At 40.7% G+C, this 18589-nt stretch overlaps 1 protein-coding gene across 2 annotated transcripts in view; it reads right to left on the minus strand.

Moving 5' to 3' along the window:
- CAPZB (capping actin protein of muscle Z-line subunit beta) overlaps window positions 1-18589 on the minus strand; it is an 88620-nt gene that overhangs the window by 58453 nt on the left and 11578 nt on the right. For both annotated transcript variants that reach the window (XM_014601978.3, XM_014601975.3), the window contains exon 2: window positions 2798-2887. In XM_014601978.3, coding sequence (XP_014457464.1) covers window positions 2798-2887 — 90 coding nt within the window. The remainder of the gene's footprint in view (window positions 1-2797; window positions 2888-18589) is intronic.

Consider the following 18589-nt stretch of genomic DNA (forward strand, 5'->3'; position numbering starts at 1 on the left):
ATCCTTCTCAGTTCACTGTTCTGGCAACATCCCCAATTAAACCCCTTTGCTGTATATATATATATATATATATCACAATAGCAATTCTAGAAAACCAAAAACTTATTATATGGCATCTTCTACCCTTGCCCCTTATAATCCAACTTGTCTCTTGCATATACAAAATTCACCCTGGAACAGCAGACAGGTGACTTGCATCTTAAAGAACCATTATAATGCAAATTAACAAAGTAGAAAAGTAGTTCCATTAGCTTTTGTACAGGTTTGTTTTGCAACTAACATTTATTTGCAAGTTAAAAGGAAAGTCTCCCAGACAGCCACAATATTTCTAACAGAGTAAACTACATCCAAATGAAAATTACCCAGATTTAATACAGTTACATACAGTTGGCTTTCGCATAAAAAGGAAATTGTCCAAGTTTACAAGAACTACATGGTTTTAAGTGACAACGTTATGAATCCATGAGTCCATGTTTGTTTCACTTTCAATAAAAGAGAAACTGTGTTATAAGAAATGTCATAGGCAGGTTACCTCAGTAAACTGAATTCTCTGCAGAAGTGTTTCTGTGGCTTCCCATGGAGTTTTTTATTTTTTATTTTTTGCAACTGTCTGGATAAAAAGATGCCACAATGCCTTTTACTGCATCACACTCTGCAGGTATACCCTCCCCTTTTGAGTCAGTTCTAGTTTTCCATGTCTTCCCTTCTTTAAGTTCACCAAGGAAGATTTAGCAACACAAAAAAGCTCTTGCATCACAGACAAACTCATAAGAGTAGCAACAATTTTCTTGAACCTTTGAATTCCCTACACATGTGGTGTAGCTATCTGTTTGACAGAGCTCAGTACAGGCTTATTTTGTTATGAATATGGCTTGCTCATTGCCCCTCTTGCAGTTTCTATTTCTGGTGAGCACCTCTGGCTGCCGAAGGGAAGAACATGCTGAGAATATGCAAGATCAAATATCAGAAACCTGGTCAAGTTGCGAGAGCTCTTCCCTCTGCATCCTCTCGCAACCCACTTGTTCCACTGACATGCTATCTTCTACAAAGGACCGGGGCCAGGTGTGGCAATCCATTATCGGAGACATGGCCAGTGACGTGAGAGCAGACCTTCAGACAGAAGGTCAACTTAACATATTCCAAGTTTACCTGAAGGTTAAGTGTCATTTCTGGTGCAAATGAAACATAAGCAGCAGCTACTCTGTGTACAAACATAAGAAGCATCTCAGACACAGTGTTTTCATTTTTTTTTTTTCCTTTGAAAGTTAGGAAACTACTTTCTGCAAAGCTTAAACTTAACGAAGGACTCAGTATATTGCACCGGTATACTAAGAGATCAGACTTCTGCTTACGGATTAGGTTAATCATCTTTTTTTTTTTTTTTTTTGTACTCTTAACTTTATATTACTGTAACCCAGAGATCCCTATCTGCGAAGGTACTTTAAGCTGACAGTTCTTGTCCCGAAAAAACATTGTCAGTCTAAAGAAGCATAGGTCAAAACCAATTCAAAAGCATCTTTGGACTCCTGTATACTGAGAGACGGATCAGTTTTGGCAGCGACCATCATAACTGGCTTTGTGTGTAACGTATCCTATTTTTGATAACCCATAGCAACTTGATTTCTCCAGAGACGAGATTAGGTTTGGTGTGGCAAATAGGTAATACTTTTTGCTAGTAAATTTACTAGCAAGTCCATGTATGTACTTGTAAATTAAAGGCAAAAGAAATAATCCAATCTATTCCCATATAGCTGGTGACATTTAAATGCCATTTTCATTGTGGGGAATTGATTTCCATTATAAATTTCCTGGGAAAGCAAGCTATACATTGAACACCATGATGGAAGCTGATCGTTTGATTAGTTACAGGACATTTTATGAACTGCAGACTACGGAGTATGGTCTGGTGTTCTGTGACATTATGAAAGGGATCCAGTGCTCTTCAGAAGTCCTCGGTTTCCAAGTCTTGAAATATATACTGTTTGCACCAGAAATGACACTGATGTTGCAGGAGTTTCTTTGGTGAGTAGCACTGAAGTGATCTAAAGTTTAACATCTTACGGTTTGACAGTAGAGGCTTGAATTAAAAACATTCCACTATTCATGACAAGTTAAAGAAAATACCCCAAAAGGTAAGTATTCATCATCAAGCCACAACTGCCAACTGCTGATACAGATCTGATTTTCAAACTATAGTTCTTGCAGCTTTTGCTGTGTACCGAAGCCCGTGGTAATGCAATTCATACTGGAAATAAAACTACAAACTTTTGTTAGATATTCTATTAGAGACACTGGTGTCAGAAATGAAATTTTGGACAGGCTGAAAGACAACCTGAGAAGAAGCAACATACGTTACAAGCAAATATCCTGTTTGGGGGAAATAAAACGCAGGCTGAAGTTTTAACAAATTGTTTTGAGTAGCTTTACTGCAGTGTAGTCTCAAAGAATGTGATGACCCAGCATTTTTAATGTTGTTAATAACACCCTTAACCAAAATTGTATGTGTGCAATTAGACTTCTTTCAGATTTAAAAAAAAAAAGTCAGTTTAAAATAGAAACAGTGATGAACATACTTTCTTATAAGGAAGGAGGAACACCGATACGAGAGAAGCGGGTTTCCCAAGAAGATCAGGAACCTACCTTGTATCAGTCTTACCAAATACAATGTTCCATTGATTCTGGAGAACTGCTCAGTGACAACACTTCCAGAATGTACCTGTACAGTTACAAAAGCCAAATCTCCTGCTGCACAGAATACCTTCCCTGTTGGATGTTTTATCAAATGAATACTACTCACCAAGTCAATTAAATCGCTGAGGTTTTTCTCTATCTGCTGGGGAGGCAGACGCCTCATTAAATCCAAGGCACAATCCAGCTGCTGGTCACTCTGTGGAAAGAAGAAAATTGGTCATTCGCAGTCAGTGCAAAAGCTGGATTTGTTCATATAAGGACTTAATAGAAAAAATGTATTTACTGTTCAAGAGCAGCACTCTCTTTGCACCACAACTGGTGTACACAAGTAGAAGTATTGGCTCTCGTTTCAGATCATCTGTCATATTGTACCTCTGAATACAATCCATTTCAATAGAATTTAATAAACACCTGGCCACTATCAGAGGATTAATCTCATATTGGACTGCATGAATACAAGGGCTCCCCAAACTGAATACGGCATTAAAAAAAAAAAACCCCACAAGCTTATGCTGTAATACCGTCACACTCTGAGCTAACAGACTAAACTCTCTGGCTGACAAAGACAACTTCATTCTCATCTGGGAACACATATATTTTGACACTCAAATGCAATAGCCTAGTCAAGCCACTGTTCATGCCAGTGTTGTATGTGGTTTATGCTGCGATAGGCAGCGCTGACTGGCAGCTCAGCAAGTCTTTTTTTTGCATACACAATTCAAACCTCTGCACGGAAAATAAAGCAAAACATTCGTAGACTATTTCTACCATAGAAGGCAGGATCTGAGAATAGATGAAACCAAGAGCATCTTCAGAAGGTAACAGCAGAAGATCCCAATCCTACTGTCTTAATTTAAAGCAGGAACCTGCTCCAGATTCAGGGCATTGGCTGCTTACATACTGCTTTTCAAACCATTGTAATGTGCATGTTAAATTGAAGAACTGACAAAGTTAGTCCCTTCTCCTCCACTAATGTCAGCACTTCCTTATTTTCATTAGGTTGAAATGCAAGCCATGTACAAGATGAAGATTTGAATCGGACAAGAATTATCCGACTTCCACAAAGGTCTCCCTTTCATGATTAAGTCCTCTTGGAGAGCTCATGAAATTATGTACATAGTGTGAACTATTGACACTAAAGAGCAAATACAAGTCCAATGTGTTGGAGGAAGTGGAGGGAGGGATGTGTGAAATCAAGAGCTTCTATTTTTCTGGAATATCTAAAGCCACTGTTTTCTCAAACAAGACATGCCACTATAGACTGTGACACTAAAATGAACCTTCCAGCTGTACCAATTCTGTTACTGATACCAGGGACTTCAACTTTATTGCTTGGTCATAGTTATAGCCACAAACATGCGTTTTATTCTTGAAGGGCATTCGGGTACAGTGGGTTCCCCAGCCATAATCAATATACATGTTCCTTGCCACTGGGCATGTACCTATGCAGCCACATCCAGTAGCAATGGAAATCAACATTTTGTAGGTATGTTCCAGTCAGCAGGTCACAATTCCACCAAATTGTAGAAAAGGTTGGTTTTTTGCTCTTTCAGTCATTGCTAATCTTAACTTTAGAATTTCTCGTGCTACTATTTTACCCAAACTTTCACAATGATGATTAAAAAGAGGCTTCATACATGACATATCAGCATTCACAGTATTAGAACACCTACCCCTCTCAAAGGGAAGTAAGAGGGTGAGCTTCCTCTCCAAGTCCTAGCAAATCGGGGAGGAAACTCAGTTTCAAATACCAACTAGTCACTCAGAGGCATTCCACCACCCACAACATTCACTATGAAAAGTGAAAACAGCTAGTTAGTGCTTTTTGGTTTTCCTTCTTAACTATACCTCTCTAAGCATTCTTACTGAATAAACCTTTTAGCTCAAGTTAAAATTAACAAGGGATTCCTTGTCAGATGCAATCTGAACACCTGAAATGCACTTTACTATTGTTAGGTATTTTTGAAAAATGCTACCCTATCATTTATTCACATGTGAAGAACAATTTTTCCAACTATTTAGTTGGTCTAATAAAAGAGATCACGTTTACTCAAAGAACCTTGTCTGCCTGGCTTAGACCAACACGGCTACAACCAACAACCCTAGCAACCATTACTCTCACTCCAAAGGGGCTCCTTACAGAAGAATGAAACAATACATGTCCAGTGAACAGTTTCCAACTATAATACAGGTGATGTCAGATAAAATGCAGCAGATTTCCAGCTACGCAAAGAGCCAAGTGCATGCGGCCTACAAGTTGCCAACGTGATCTTCAGTAAAACCAAGCCACTTAAGTAGCACCCCTGTGATTTAAAGGTGAAGACAAGCAATTCCTACAAGAAATCTCAATCTCCATTTTGTCTGAACATGAGTTTGGCAACTGAACTAACACATTAGCATGCTGTTGATATCAGGTATGCCTGTGGACGATTCAGATTACTATTTACAGAATATTAAAAGATACTAGGCTTGACCTTTTCAAGGGGTTTTATTTTTTGATAGAGCAGCCTCTCTGTTCATAAAAAGGGAAGTGGTAATAGTAATAGGATGGGCTGTAAAAGAGAAGCCCTCATTGAAATGCAGCTCTGTGAAGAGCTGACTGGCAAACAAGAATAAAAACACACTGCAGAACCATGATGTCTTTCAATGAGGTAAAACAAAAAAGGTTCAGCATTTATCTAACTCTTCCTTTAGGAAGGAGCCGCTCCAAAGCAACTGTGACCGTTTCCTTTGGTTTTATGGGTTGAAAATTCTTCCTTTCTAGACCTTTATTGCCCTGTTTGGACACGTGTAAAAAAAATGTTTCTTTCCCCAGACAGTGTTTGCCTCTTAAACAGATAAACTTGTAACAGTGCCTTCCAGGACAAAAAAAATCAGACAAATTGGAACAAGACCTCATTTTCCAGCCAGACATCTACCGAAGCTTGCAAAATTTGATACAACATTGCCTCTTCTCACCAACTGCAGATTACAAACCCTAGACAGAAAGTAGGAAGCAGTGTTCGTTACAAAATACTGTTATATGAGGGCCCTGCAGTGACATTAGAGGCCAAGGAACCGCATCCCATTAGGTGATCTGTAAAGGAAAAGGAATTAGCCCTCTTCCCGCCTCCACACCCAGCTAAACCAGATGCTTAAAGATCATCAGCTAAGGACACTTTTACCCTAGCTTAGATTGACATTTCATAATAAATGGGCCTACTTAGCAACTCACTGAAGGAAACTATTATAGCTGGGAAGCAGAGTTATGTTTGGTGCTTTTCTTTAAGATGTGGAGAGGGGAATCAATTCCTTTCCCCTTCTAACCTTGCAGTCCCCAGAGGAAGATACTGTTTAGATGGCCTATGAATGCCCAGCTCCAGCAGCCAACCCTAGGCAAGGAAGCCTTCTAACCAAAGTATTGTCTTTACCTCCCGCTATCTCTTACGTCAAGGGAGGAAAGCTGGCACATGGCTGCAAGGTCATGCTCCCGACTTAAGGATCGTGGGAACGCTTATGGAAGTGCTTGTTCCTGCTCTGCCAGCTGGAATTGTTTAATAGGAGGCTGGAAAACTAAGGGAAGACAACAACATAAGGCACCATCATTAAAAAAGTGACTTCTAAGAAGTAAATGCTCTACAGCATAACAGGATTTTAAAACAAAAGCATCTTGAGTGAAGCTATGGTTATGCAGTTTATAGATGGAAAATACAGGCTCGGACTAAGCATTTGATAGTGATGGGTGTAATGAAGTTGTAGAACGGACATATGCAAGTTTAATGGATGGGTACTCCCTGCAGGGAGACAGAGAAAGCTTACAAAAATAGTTATAGGCAAAGGCACAACACAATATCAAATATTCAATGCCGAATATTAGAGTACAGTGTTCTCGGTGGACATCTCTGCTTTTCCAGAGCACAAAAAACACAAGCGAGGCTGTTAACTTAAACAGAACTCCTTGCCCACCCATTACTTACAAAGTACTTTTTGGAAATTCATTTCAAAACTCATTTTTCTCTTAAGTGCTTTGCCAGTAGGCTGCTTCAAGCGTTGATATCAAGGACAGTCAAGCTGGTTCCTCAGTGCCAAAGGGGAAGGCTATCAAGGCAATTTAGGGAACCATAAAAACAAAAACCGAAGCCATGAAAACTTGTGCAGCACTAGGCTGCAATTCTATCAAAGGGTTTCTGGACCCAAATCAGTTATGTATTTTACTATACATGAATAAAGTACATAGCATGCTGGTTATAGAAACTTGAGTGAATAACATGGAGAGGTCACAGCATTTCCATCATAAGGATGTCTCACGATCTTTCTGAACTTCAAGGCCTAAAACAACTGACCTAGCAAGAAAATTTTTAGCATGTTTGTAATAAACTGCCCAAGGGGATTGTATAAAGGAAAAAAAACTGGATCAGATGCCTCCTCATTGCCACATTGTGTCTCACTTCAAAGTTTTGATATCCATTAGATTTTCATCAAAAAGAGATAGTGATTTCTGATGTTTGAAGATTACCTGTTCATTTCTGAAATAAACATTTCAGTGTTCAATGACAACTTTATGGATGCTCCAAATTCTCTAGCTGGGCCCAAACAAGCAAGTTAAGGGGTGCTTGCTGTGCATTTGACCTGCAAGAAGTATTTGGTTTCAGCCAACTGTTCTAGAACGAGAACCAAAGCTGAACAAACGCTAAGCCCCTGGGGGCACATACCCTGGAGCTGCACCAGAAGCTTACTCCCCCAGCCCATTCCCCACCCACTGCTGCACTGCCATCCCTACCCCATTATGAGTAGGCAAAATCCCTCCTCTCTGCCCCAAACTCAGGACTCACCCTCAGTGAGGGGGGGGGGGGGATGAAAGCCAGCAGCTGCCCAGAAGCCACACATTAACCGTTCACAGGCCACCTACAGCCCATGGGCTGCCAGTTGGACAACGCTGTTCTGCAACATTCTCATTTTGAGACATAAAAGGAGATGCATATGCCTGTGGGCAGGGAGAAGCAATGATTTGGTACCAGTATCTTCATATATTTGAGTTGGAAAACGTTTGATCCTTCCTTAGGCAAGGGATTAAGACTACATGACCTATGGAGGGGTCCCTTTTCACCCTACTTTTATACAATTTTTATGACCCCTCTCCCAGTAAAAGCTGATGGTTAAGCCACGATCTCTTGAGGCAGCAAGACCTAACGAGCTTAGTGTTTCCCCGACATGAGGCAGTTTTTGATCATTTGTACTCCATCCAGGAAAAAAAACCAAAAAAACCCAAAAAACCTCCCAGGGAAGAATAGGGGGCTTCAGACGGAAATTCTAAATGAAGTTTTATTACAGACCAAGTCTCAGAAGGATTGAGAGATCACAGGAACCTCAAAGGCTTTAATCTAAGCTAATGTTCTCAGTAAAAATCCTTTAATAAAACAGAGAAAAAGAAGAAAAAATCCTGTAAAAGATGTTTTGCTATCTAGGATCTTTACTGTAGCATCTGTTTCAAGTGCTGTCTCCAGGGGGGAGGAGTAGAAGCAACAATAGATCTATGAAAATAAGTCTATAGTAGTTAATATTAGTTTAGCTTCCTTTTCCTGTATCTGTTATTTCTTTCGGCTTTCACTAAGCTTATTTCCAAAACAAATTGCAAATCCAGTTACATTTAAAAAAACAGGTTACATCTCTGTCTTTACTCATATTTACTCTATTATGACAATGCATAGAAAGAAAGAAAAAAAAAGAGAGAAACAAACAAGAACACACAAAACACACCACAGGATCAAACAAAAAGTCATACAAAAAAGGCTCAATGAAAGAGGATGCAGACCTACAAAGATCAAACCACACAGAGTACTGGTTTCCCCACTCAAGTTTTTTCCAGGATGTTTCATCTTTACCAGAACTGTATGCTTTGTGGGAGTGAGCAGGTTGTTAGATGGGCTTTAGTAGCTGATGCTGGGCTACTACCAGCATGCTGCCTTTTGGCCAGATACCATTAAAATGTTACACAAGATAAGCAACCTTGACAGCAAATAAATTCCAGTTGATGCAGCTGGGTCAGGAGCTGTGAAGCACCCAGGTATGCACTGGCCGTCTGCCAGGAGTGTGAGCTATCCTTCATTTGCATTACAATGTAACCCGGGGTTTTAAAATCAGATTAACGAAAGCTATTGTTTGCCACCATGGGCACCTGCAACCCTCAAAGCTCAAGTGTTATCAAGTGGGACTACTCAGAAATTGCTTTAATGAATTCTCATCCATCTTTTAGGTGGCACTCTGGAATAGAGGCGCAAGACTGACAGCCATAATGCTTGGCTTTAATTGTAGGAACCTGCCTCATAAGCATTGCACCAGTCACTTTTTTTTTTTTTTTTTTTTTTTTATAAATGAATAATTTCACTCAACCTGTATTTGGAGACTATCAACTACCGCATTTCACACTAGGTACTGCAAATCAAGGTAGTTAAACTCTGGCCTATGCTTCAGGTTCACAGCCCATTTCAATTCAGGCCCTTTGAGAAACTAAAGCCTTTCAAACTTCTTTGAAATGCTGAAGGATAACGTGCTCCAAGACAAGAGCATGCAGTCTGCAGAAACTGAGCTGTCACCAGCGCAACCATAAAGAGACACTGCTGTGGGTTACCATTCTACTGGTCTGCTCAGCTTCGCTCTGGTGCTTGGCTGCTACATTACATTAAAGCTGATTGAACAGAATTATGCGGTCTCTCCAACATGCAAGGAAGAACACTGAAGTAGTTTCAGTTCTGCATTGTCTATATACAGTGAGCTTCTCAGAAACATCTGTGCTCCAAGAGGTGTATCCAAGTGCCAAATAGCAGGCCTTCCTTAACTTAATCCCCTCCAGCAAATGTGCCACCTACCATGGGCTGTGAAATTCTCCTACCAAAGTGACCCGTCTTATATCTACGCTGGATCATGCTGCTTTGCTCTGTCCCGTTTCCTGTCCCTCAACTGCAGCTACAGGAGAGGCTCTCACTGAATGATGTGAAGACAGAAGTAGCTTGGCTTCTGCTTAAAGTCAGAGCTAGTGAAAATGGTTAGCTATTTTGCTACTGCTGCACGCCTCCACTCCAGCTGGCGTTCCAGTAGACTGGTTTCAATGGAGCGCTGATTGGGTACTCTGGCACCTTATAAATACTTGACTGATCAAGGGAAGAGATGATGGAATGAAATATCCAACAGGAAGAGACAACAGATACAAATTGACAGTCGTGGGCTGTAGAAGTAGCTAGCGACACAAATAGAAACAGATTATCTCCAGGCAGAAAGCTGGTTTCATATGCATCTCCAACAGGAAAACTAAAAGAAAGCCTGTCACCGTGCATCTCCCACCGCTCTGATACTTTCCCCCTTACATTACTCAAGATTAAGTCTCCTTGCTGCTGGCCCTAGAAGTCTATTTTTGCATTTTCCCCCTCCCCACCAGCACCTAAAGATCAGCTGCCACATTTGTGAATCTGGCTCCACAAAATGATACCATGTAGTGTGGTGCACACTTCAATACACCTGGACCAGGATCAAATCAGATTTCTGTCATGCGCTGCAAATTATCCAGCTCTATTTATGCTTCACAGCTCTTTGCCCTCCAATTCTGCACAACCTGGAGAATTTATCCATGATGTTTTAACACCGCCCAAAAGATCACATTAAGAACCAAATACATCATCTCCATGCTCCCTAGACAGCATCATCCAAATGTTTCTATAATGCTAACCCCATTTAGTCTCTAGTGTATAAAAGGATTCCAGGCTACAAAGGTACAAAGGAAAACGTTCTCCTGCTGCATTTCTCATCTGACATGCAGCCTGTCGATTAATGCTTGAAGCTGTATGGCTTTTTGCTGCTGCATGTCATCAGTAGGGGATTGGAAATGACCGCATGCAATAGTGGTCGAATAATAAGATATCACCTCTACCACAAGCCCTGAGTGCCTTGATCACAAGTTGCTTTCGAGCAACATTTCTCAAAGCATCAAGGTGTTAAAACAGGCACTTGCTCATCTCCTTCAAAGGACCAGAACATCTGACCAGCAGGCATCAAAGAATAAAAAATTCTTACCCCAGAGCAAAATCAGGTCATTTCCAGTCTGCCTCCCCACAGAAATTTCCAGCTGTTGTGCCAACACCAAATTTAGGAACTGAAATATAGATACACTATTTCCTATCCTCACCATCATTTTAACCCCTTCCAGCCCTCAAACTCGAGACTAGGAGAGCTGCTGTTTCCAAGGTATGCATTTGAGACAGAACTACTGTTGAGACAAATTTGAGGCCAGAGTATTTTTGTCACTACTATAATAAAACATTCGATGTACGATTCCCAACTCTTCCCACCCCAGTGTAGCAAAAGTCAGAGTTTGTTTTTCAGAAAATTAGGAAAGCGAGGGAAAACGCTGATATAATAGCACATGTACAGACCTCAGCAAAAGCTCTAGTGGGGTGCATATTCCACCGGCTTTGCCATATTCTCAGTTACCTACTCTTCTATAATTTCTTCTTGCAAATCTCAAACTGTTATGGCAGATCCTATCCAGGATCTACCACTTACACTGTACTATCCATCTCTTTTCCCATCCCACCCCCATCATTGTCTTTTTATAATATTAAGCAGAAGCAGAGGTTAAGTAATGAAGATTCAGGGTACAAAAATGCAACTGTCTGTAGATAATCTTCAAATGTGATGAACAAATAGGAAAGTGAAAGCATTCCAGATAAGACTGCTGGTCATTTTGTCTTCTTCCATTTAAGTTCTGTCTAACCAACCAATGAGGTTGTATCATTTTTATCATCCAGAATTCATGAGCATGCACCATGTTCAAAGTGTGCTTTAGCATACTAAGCTATCACACCAATATTGTGCTAGAAACCTATGACGGAGAAGGAAGAGCAAGCACTGAGAACGTCCACTTGAAGGATTCCCGGTAAGCAAACTGGATTTTCAAGTAAGCACAGTGCATCTGTAGAACTACTGTATTCAACCAAGCCCAGGTTAAGAAGGTGGTGTGAAAGATCAAGGCCTAGAAACATTGCTTCCCAGCAGCTCATCTCATTGATGAGAACCTTATTAAGTGCCTTCTTTTCAGGGTCTCTGCTAAAGAAGCTATTTCCATTGCTGGCTCTTAAGAAGTTAGAGGGTTATGAAAAAATACTTCTGGCATTACTTGGCTTTCAGATTACCTTTAGCCATTTTATCTACGTTTAGGCCCAACATGGCACAAACACACTCTTTGTCAGATGAAGTTAGGTGCCAAGGCTAAGTTTTAGAAGTGCCCCTCGATAGCACAAATGACAAGGAGATACAACGCATCCCTTAATACCACGTGAGAAAGAGAAGACAGGTGTTTGAGTGGCTCTGCTTTTCCAAGAGCGCCAACAGGAATTAGTAACATGCATCAGTTCCAAGGGCCTTCAGGCAAGGTACTAGTCTGCTCTCAACTCCTGTTAGGCTTAAATTGCATTGCCATCCGTATGCTGATGACACTCGATACTTATCACCATTTCAAACTGGCAGCACTCATTAAGCTAGTTCTATCCAGATAGAACAGAAGGTAATTCTGACAATCTCAGAGCAGCAACAGGAGATATATGGCTCCTTCAGCTAAACTCAGTGAAATATGCTCACTCGGTTACCGGAGTTAGCTACTCAGGGATTCTCCCAAATCCCTGGCTGGTTCAAGTCTAGGTGGCAACTTCCAAAGTAACATCTCATACAAGCAAAGATGGGTAATGCTTAAGGGAGGTGACACCTCACCAACTGCCCATGTCCTACCATCTCTCGATTGTGTCATCTAATGCAAGTCAAGGATCAAATTTTGCAAGTGGCTAGAGCAGTGATAGGGTGCCTTAAGATCCTTTCAGAGGTGGCACAGAGTGCCACACAAAGCCAGCACCATTAGGTGCACAAACATGATTCACAAGGCATCCATACAGTGTTAAAACCAGCTGTAGTCTGAGTTCTTTGCAACAGAAAGAAAAAGTTGCTCTATTTTTTTTTCTTTACTACAGGAAGAGCATGAAAATGAAGAGCTGATATTTTTCAAGAACTACCCTGACTCTAACAAGGGGTTCCTTGAGGGGAAAAGCTGAAAATCAATCACTCAGCTAGTCACAAACTTGGGGAAAGCATTGGTCTCCGCTTAGTTTCTGGGTAAATTCAAGCTGCTGATTTATCAGACCAAGACAGTTAATCTTAGAGGAAAATATCGTCTTCTTTGTATTTAGATTACCCGAGACAAACTGACAATCCCTACATCTGAAAACAAGAAGCAAAAGTATTTGTTTCTAGGACTCCCATTTCCTACTCTAGAGAATAAGAAACCAAGTCTTTTTGAGGTAGGTTAATAACTGGGGGTCTATATTTGTGCAGGTAGTCCTGTTAATGTCATTTCTACTAAAATAGTTTAAACTATATTGTTAGCAAATCCAGAGAGATGGACAACAGAGTGCAAGAGATGTTTGCTTGATATGTCCTTATAAACAAATTTCAGACGGGTTAGAAAGATACCAATCTAGCCTTCAAAACTGATTTAACATCTCCCAATATTTTGATTTATAAAGATTCAATCTGAAATCCCAGCTGCCTATCCAATGAACAAATGCATGAAGTACAAACAATGAGAACAGAAACTGAAAATCCCCGTGTTATTACACTGAAGAAATGGGAGGGGGGAGGAAGGAGGGCAGAGGAAGAGGAAGGGAGGGGGGAAGAAGATAGATTTGTCTTGACCTCTTGTCAGGCTGATTAGCAATTTCTGCACCAGCATTTATCTTCTGGATAATATCTTCCAAATGTTTTATTTATATGAAAGTTGTCATTAAATATGATAAAGTAGCTTATTTGCTTTAATCTTGTGCCAAAGAGTCTTGTGAAGCTTGAAGTCTGCAAAACAGCTTCTCCCAATAAATGTGGCATCAGAATTAGAAGCCTTCATACCACCTATCATCCCCTCTTTTATTAACATGGTTTCCTCTTTCCTTCTTGTACATCTTAGAAAGACTTAATTACACTTCTTCCCAAACCCTTTCAAACCAGCAAGTTAGGAACCATTTAATAAACTACTGTTAAGCTCAAAGGTAAAGCAATTTCAACAGTTTATTTCAAATAATTTTCAGTTTATTAAAGCAACACATTTTTAAACTTAATTTGACTAAAGCTTTGTAGGACTAAATGCAAAAATTGACAGGATTCATCATAGATTATAATCTGGAACTGCAACAAATTCAAATTACAAACTTGGTTTCTGTTAGATGCTTGAACTGGTATCAAGTCTTGAATTTTCCAAGATGCCTGGAGGATGGAGGGAAGCAGCAGTGGCGGGGGACAGGGTAGACAATCTAATAACGAAAATTTGTTGCGATCCTGCAAAAGACTTATATAACCAAAGGGTAGTAAGAGACCTCTAGACCCTGGAGTCCGACCTTCTGCAGAACTGGAGGATTTGCTTTTCTTAAACCATCCCAGCCAGAATTTATTCTGTCTTCCTTAATGCCTCTAGTCCACACCTTTCCTAGGGCAGCCTAGGGAAGGTTATACTGCCCAACAGTTCATACAGTTCCCAAGTTTTACTTGCAACTTAAAAGCAGAATCTTGTCCTGTCTGACCTTTTTGGGTTTGGTTACACATGGGTAGAGCAGGTTGAGCTGTGGATGGCCTACCAGAACACTATGCTTAAGTCACTTCCCTTTACATATGCTACATCTTTTGCATGGTTAACTAAAGCACCTAGCAGAAAGCTAATACTTTCCGATATTAAAACTTTGTTTTCTGGAAACTGTCATTTTCCCCACACTGAGTCATACCACAGCTAGCACACTGGCACAGCAACCAGCAGAGTTTCTGCAGTCTCTGCAAAAGGAAATAGCTTGCAGAATCTTCTTCCTGACCAACTTCCTTCAACCCTTTTTTGAATCCTGTTAGACTTTCATTTTGGCCTTCTGCCTAGCCAGTTCTGAGCTTTAACTATCCAGACATAACCCATCTAAATGCACTCTAATCTTCCCTCCCCCCCTCCACTTTGCTTCTTGCTTTTATTCAGGCTGTCCCACATACACCATTTCCCCATCCGTCAAGCATACAACTCTTGACCTCCAATTAAAACCCACTTCTTTTAACAATCCCCTGAATTCAGCCTCATTTAGCAGGTGCTGCATCTTGTCAATCAAGACGTAACCTCGCCAAAGTAGGAAACATATGTAGGCTGCCATGAAACCTTACAGCTTTCTATCAGGTGTGTAGTTTCAAGCATGCTGGATAAATCCAAGTTGAAGTCCTTGAACATTACTGCACCGTGCCAGAGAGAGTCAACTTGTGTGAGGGCTCTCTCTCGGATGGCTCAAAAGGGAAACAAACGGGCACAATGACAGCTAAGCACTGTACACCACAACTGCAAGAGTACAGCTGTTCTCCGTATCTGAAGTACGAGGCACGCTGAATTCTCTCCTGCAAAGGTTATTTTGGCCAAAGTGTCATTTGAAGTCATTTTTCTTCTCCAAAAGGAGCATTTGCAGCAGTTCCATACACTCATTACCCATGGATGCGTGTATCAAATCAAAGGAACAAGTGGTTTTTGTCACAAGTGCATGATCATAAGACAGACAATATGTCCCCTGGAGAGAAACCAAAACCCACAAGAGACTTAGCTTGAGGAAGTCTCCAGTCAATACATTTTAAGACAATAGCAGGAGTCCCATTAGTTCCAGGGGGAAATCAACCTGGAAACCACAGTCAGGAGCACCCAATATAGTTCAGTGAAGGACACAAGGTAATACAGACAGGGGTAATAGCATTACTATTAGAGTGGGAAGTCTTGGGCAGACTTAAGATTGCATTTTCAGTTGCTTATTTCACTGGGCTCATGTTATACATGCAAATTGACTTCCTCAGGCTAAAAATTGTTTGGCTCAGGTCATATGACAACACAGAAAAGGTTCTGCACAAGTTAACATTTCTGAATATCACCACTGCAAAGCCAGAGTGCCCCCAAACTTTAGATCAAGAACTTGAAAGTTGGTAGAAAAGGTGAGCTTTGCATCAGGGATGTAGTCCCTTGACATACCCATAAAAATCCAGCCAAATATAGTCAAGGTACAAACCTCAGAGGAAGTCAGTTCACACAAGCTCAGATATTTGCCTGAGTTTCCCTGAATATTTGATCTGCAGCACAATCTACGCTAGGACTCAGCAGGACTCCCTTGCTATTAGTTTGGGGCTGCTGGTGGAGTCAAGCCAGGCCCCGAAACAAGTCTACCCTATGTTCACAACTGCTCCCTGATGCTAGGCTTAAGCAGTGCAGAGAACAAAAGCTGGACCTGGGGTAGTTGGGGAAATAGGATTAAAGAGTCCAACTACCAGGAGCTGAAGCTGTGCTTATGTGGCATTTCATATTCTGCCAAATACTCAAGGTGAACAGGATGCAGAGTTCTCATATCGGCCACACCAGATCAGTAGATAGTCACTAAAATCTGTGCCTCCCAAATCATCATCTATGAAGTAGGCATGATATTCCCCCACCACCACCACCAAGATTCCTGTGAAACAGTGGGGTAAGTTTAATTATTTTAGACTCGTACACAATAGCAATAAAGTGCCAAACAAAAGGCAATAAACAACCGGTCTTCAGAGCAGTGATCAAATACTACAAATAGTGCACCACAAGTAAGGCAAGGGACCACAAAGCAATGTATTTTTGTTTTCAGTTCAGTTGGTAAGAGTCATGCCCTCAATGAGACTAAGGTCTTTTGAGATAGGTAGGTACGCAGGGATGGAAAAAAGAAAATTGGATCTGCTCAGTCAGATGCAACTATACAATCTTTACTCGTAAGGGGATCAAATTAGTGCTGCTCCAGCAACCTTCATTCTGGCATTTCCTAGCTTTTCAATGCTCAACTCTGCAACCTTAAATCATGCTACCCACCTTCAGATTAATACAGCTAACTACTTCTACTGTAATGTTATTTTGTGCACTGTGAAACTGCTATCTGCACCAAGCATAAAGAGAAGCACAGAGTATTTTTAAGGCATTTACATTAAATGAGTTTCAACTGATACAGGATGGGAATGAGTGCAAGCTGTTTACTATTAATTTATCTAGGCTGCGATTCAAATACCCAACTGAGAAGGAGCGTGGAGGATAGGGCAGGGAGGTAGAGGAAAAACGTGATTTCCTGAAATACAAGAAAAAGGATCAGTAGGGGCCTTCTGGACATCAGCTCCAGTACTCTGGTTTTTCAGGCATCCATTAACCAAAGGAAACCCCAAAGCGGTACTCCAGACCCTGCCCCAGAACTGCAAGGAACAAAACAGGAAATACGGCCAATACCGGCTCTCTTGAATCAGGTTGAGGTTCTGCTTCCAGCAAGATGCAAGATGAGGAAGATCTACATTATAAAAAGGATCTGAACTTTCACTCCACAGAAGACAAGGTTAGCGCCAACACAAACACCAGGGTCAGATCTTAACACAAAGAGAACCAATTAAAGAAAGGAAGTTTGGCTCCCAGTCCTCCAGGCTTAAGTTCGGTTATATCCCTTCTTCCTATAAGTAGTTTGCTTTTAATTTATTTTTGCTAGAACAAAATAAAGACGCTGTTAACTCACTACTACTCGCTATCAGAGAAAGAAAACTGACCTAATGTATTTTATTAGCTTTTAATAATTGAACCTCTCTCCCAAAACACTGACAAAGTGACCGTATTGAATCCATTAGGAGACTCTAAGCCTTACTACCACAGGTGAGCCCAGATATGCTTGCAGTTTCCCAATTTAGTACACAGACTCAGCATTTTCCAGTGCCCCAAAGTCAAGTCCCTGCCAGGGTTGTAAATTCATAGGATGACTTGGTAAGGGATCAGATCTCTGCTAAAGCTCTCGCATTAATTCCTTCTTTGTGAAGAAAGCATTTTGTTTCACAGAATGCCCAAATTCTCTATCCCCCTCCCACCCCCAAATCTGGAAAACCAGCTCTTAGCCCTGGATGAGCTAAGAAAAAAAAAAAAGAAAAAAAAAATGCAACAAGGAACACCTTTGAAAACCTAGAATAATAGTCCTCTTATCTGTATACATAAGTAGTAAGAAGCATATTGCTCACCGAGATTCTGAAATTAAGCTACCAGCAAGCAGAAGGCCCTTTGTTCAATAAGGAAAAACAGTAGCATGGATTTCAGCCTTCATTCTGCAAAAGGATGAAATTCTTGACCTTCCTAAAGACTCAACATTTTAATTAGGAAGGTATCAGCTTACTATTCTTAATGCCTAAATATATTCAAAATCTCCATGCAAGATTAAATCAGTCAGAACTTTTCTGCCTGGAATCTCTTCCTTCTCCACTATCCTACATTTCTAGATATCCCTTTCCCACAGCTTTCAGCCAGCCTCTTTTTGTACATGAACACTCTTAGCTTTTTTATTTTTAAGCATAAGAAAATGGTAACATTTTGGCATCAAGTTTCCTCTCCCTTCCCTCTGCCACAAGGCAGGATACATCCAAACACCTAGGCATGGCTCTTCTTGTCTGCAAGATCAGCTTTGGGGTGGGAGACCCACAACACCACATGCTTCTACCACACTACTGTTGTTAGTCTTCTTCCCACTGCCTCTGTACAAAATGATTGCCTAGGAGCATTAGAGGAAAATGAATGATGGTTTGAATAAGTTTACTCTGATGCTCTTGAAGCTATGCCCAGATACACAGATCTGTTCTTTGGTTGTTGAGACTGAAGAGCGATACAAGTTGATGATGGGAAATCTACACCAAGGGTTTAAGAACTTTCTGTGCATCATGTTAGGTTATTGGGCAGGTTTGTTTTTTTTTTATATTATTATTACAAGATCACAATGACATGCAAGTCACAAAGCAAATGGTTCAGCACAGGCCTCTATGGCAAAAGCATGGACACATTAAAGCTGTACAGAGAATA

Source organism: Alligator mississippiensis, chromosome 13 (genome assembly GCF_030867095.1).
Source record: "Alligator mississippiensis isolate rAllMis1 chromosome 13, rAllMis1, whole genome shotgun sequence".
In the NCBI taxonomy this organism is placed as follows: domain Eukaryota; kingdom Metazoa; phylum Chordata; order Crocodylia; family Alligatoridae; genus Alligator; species Alligator mississippiensis.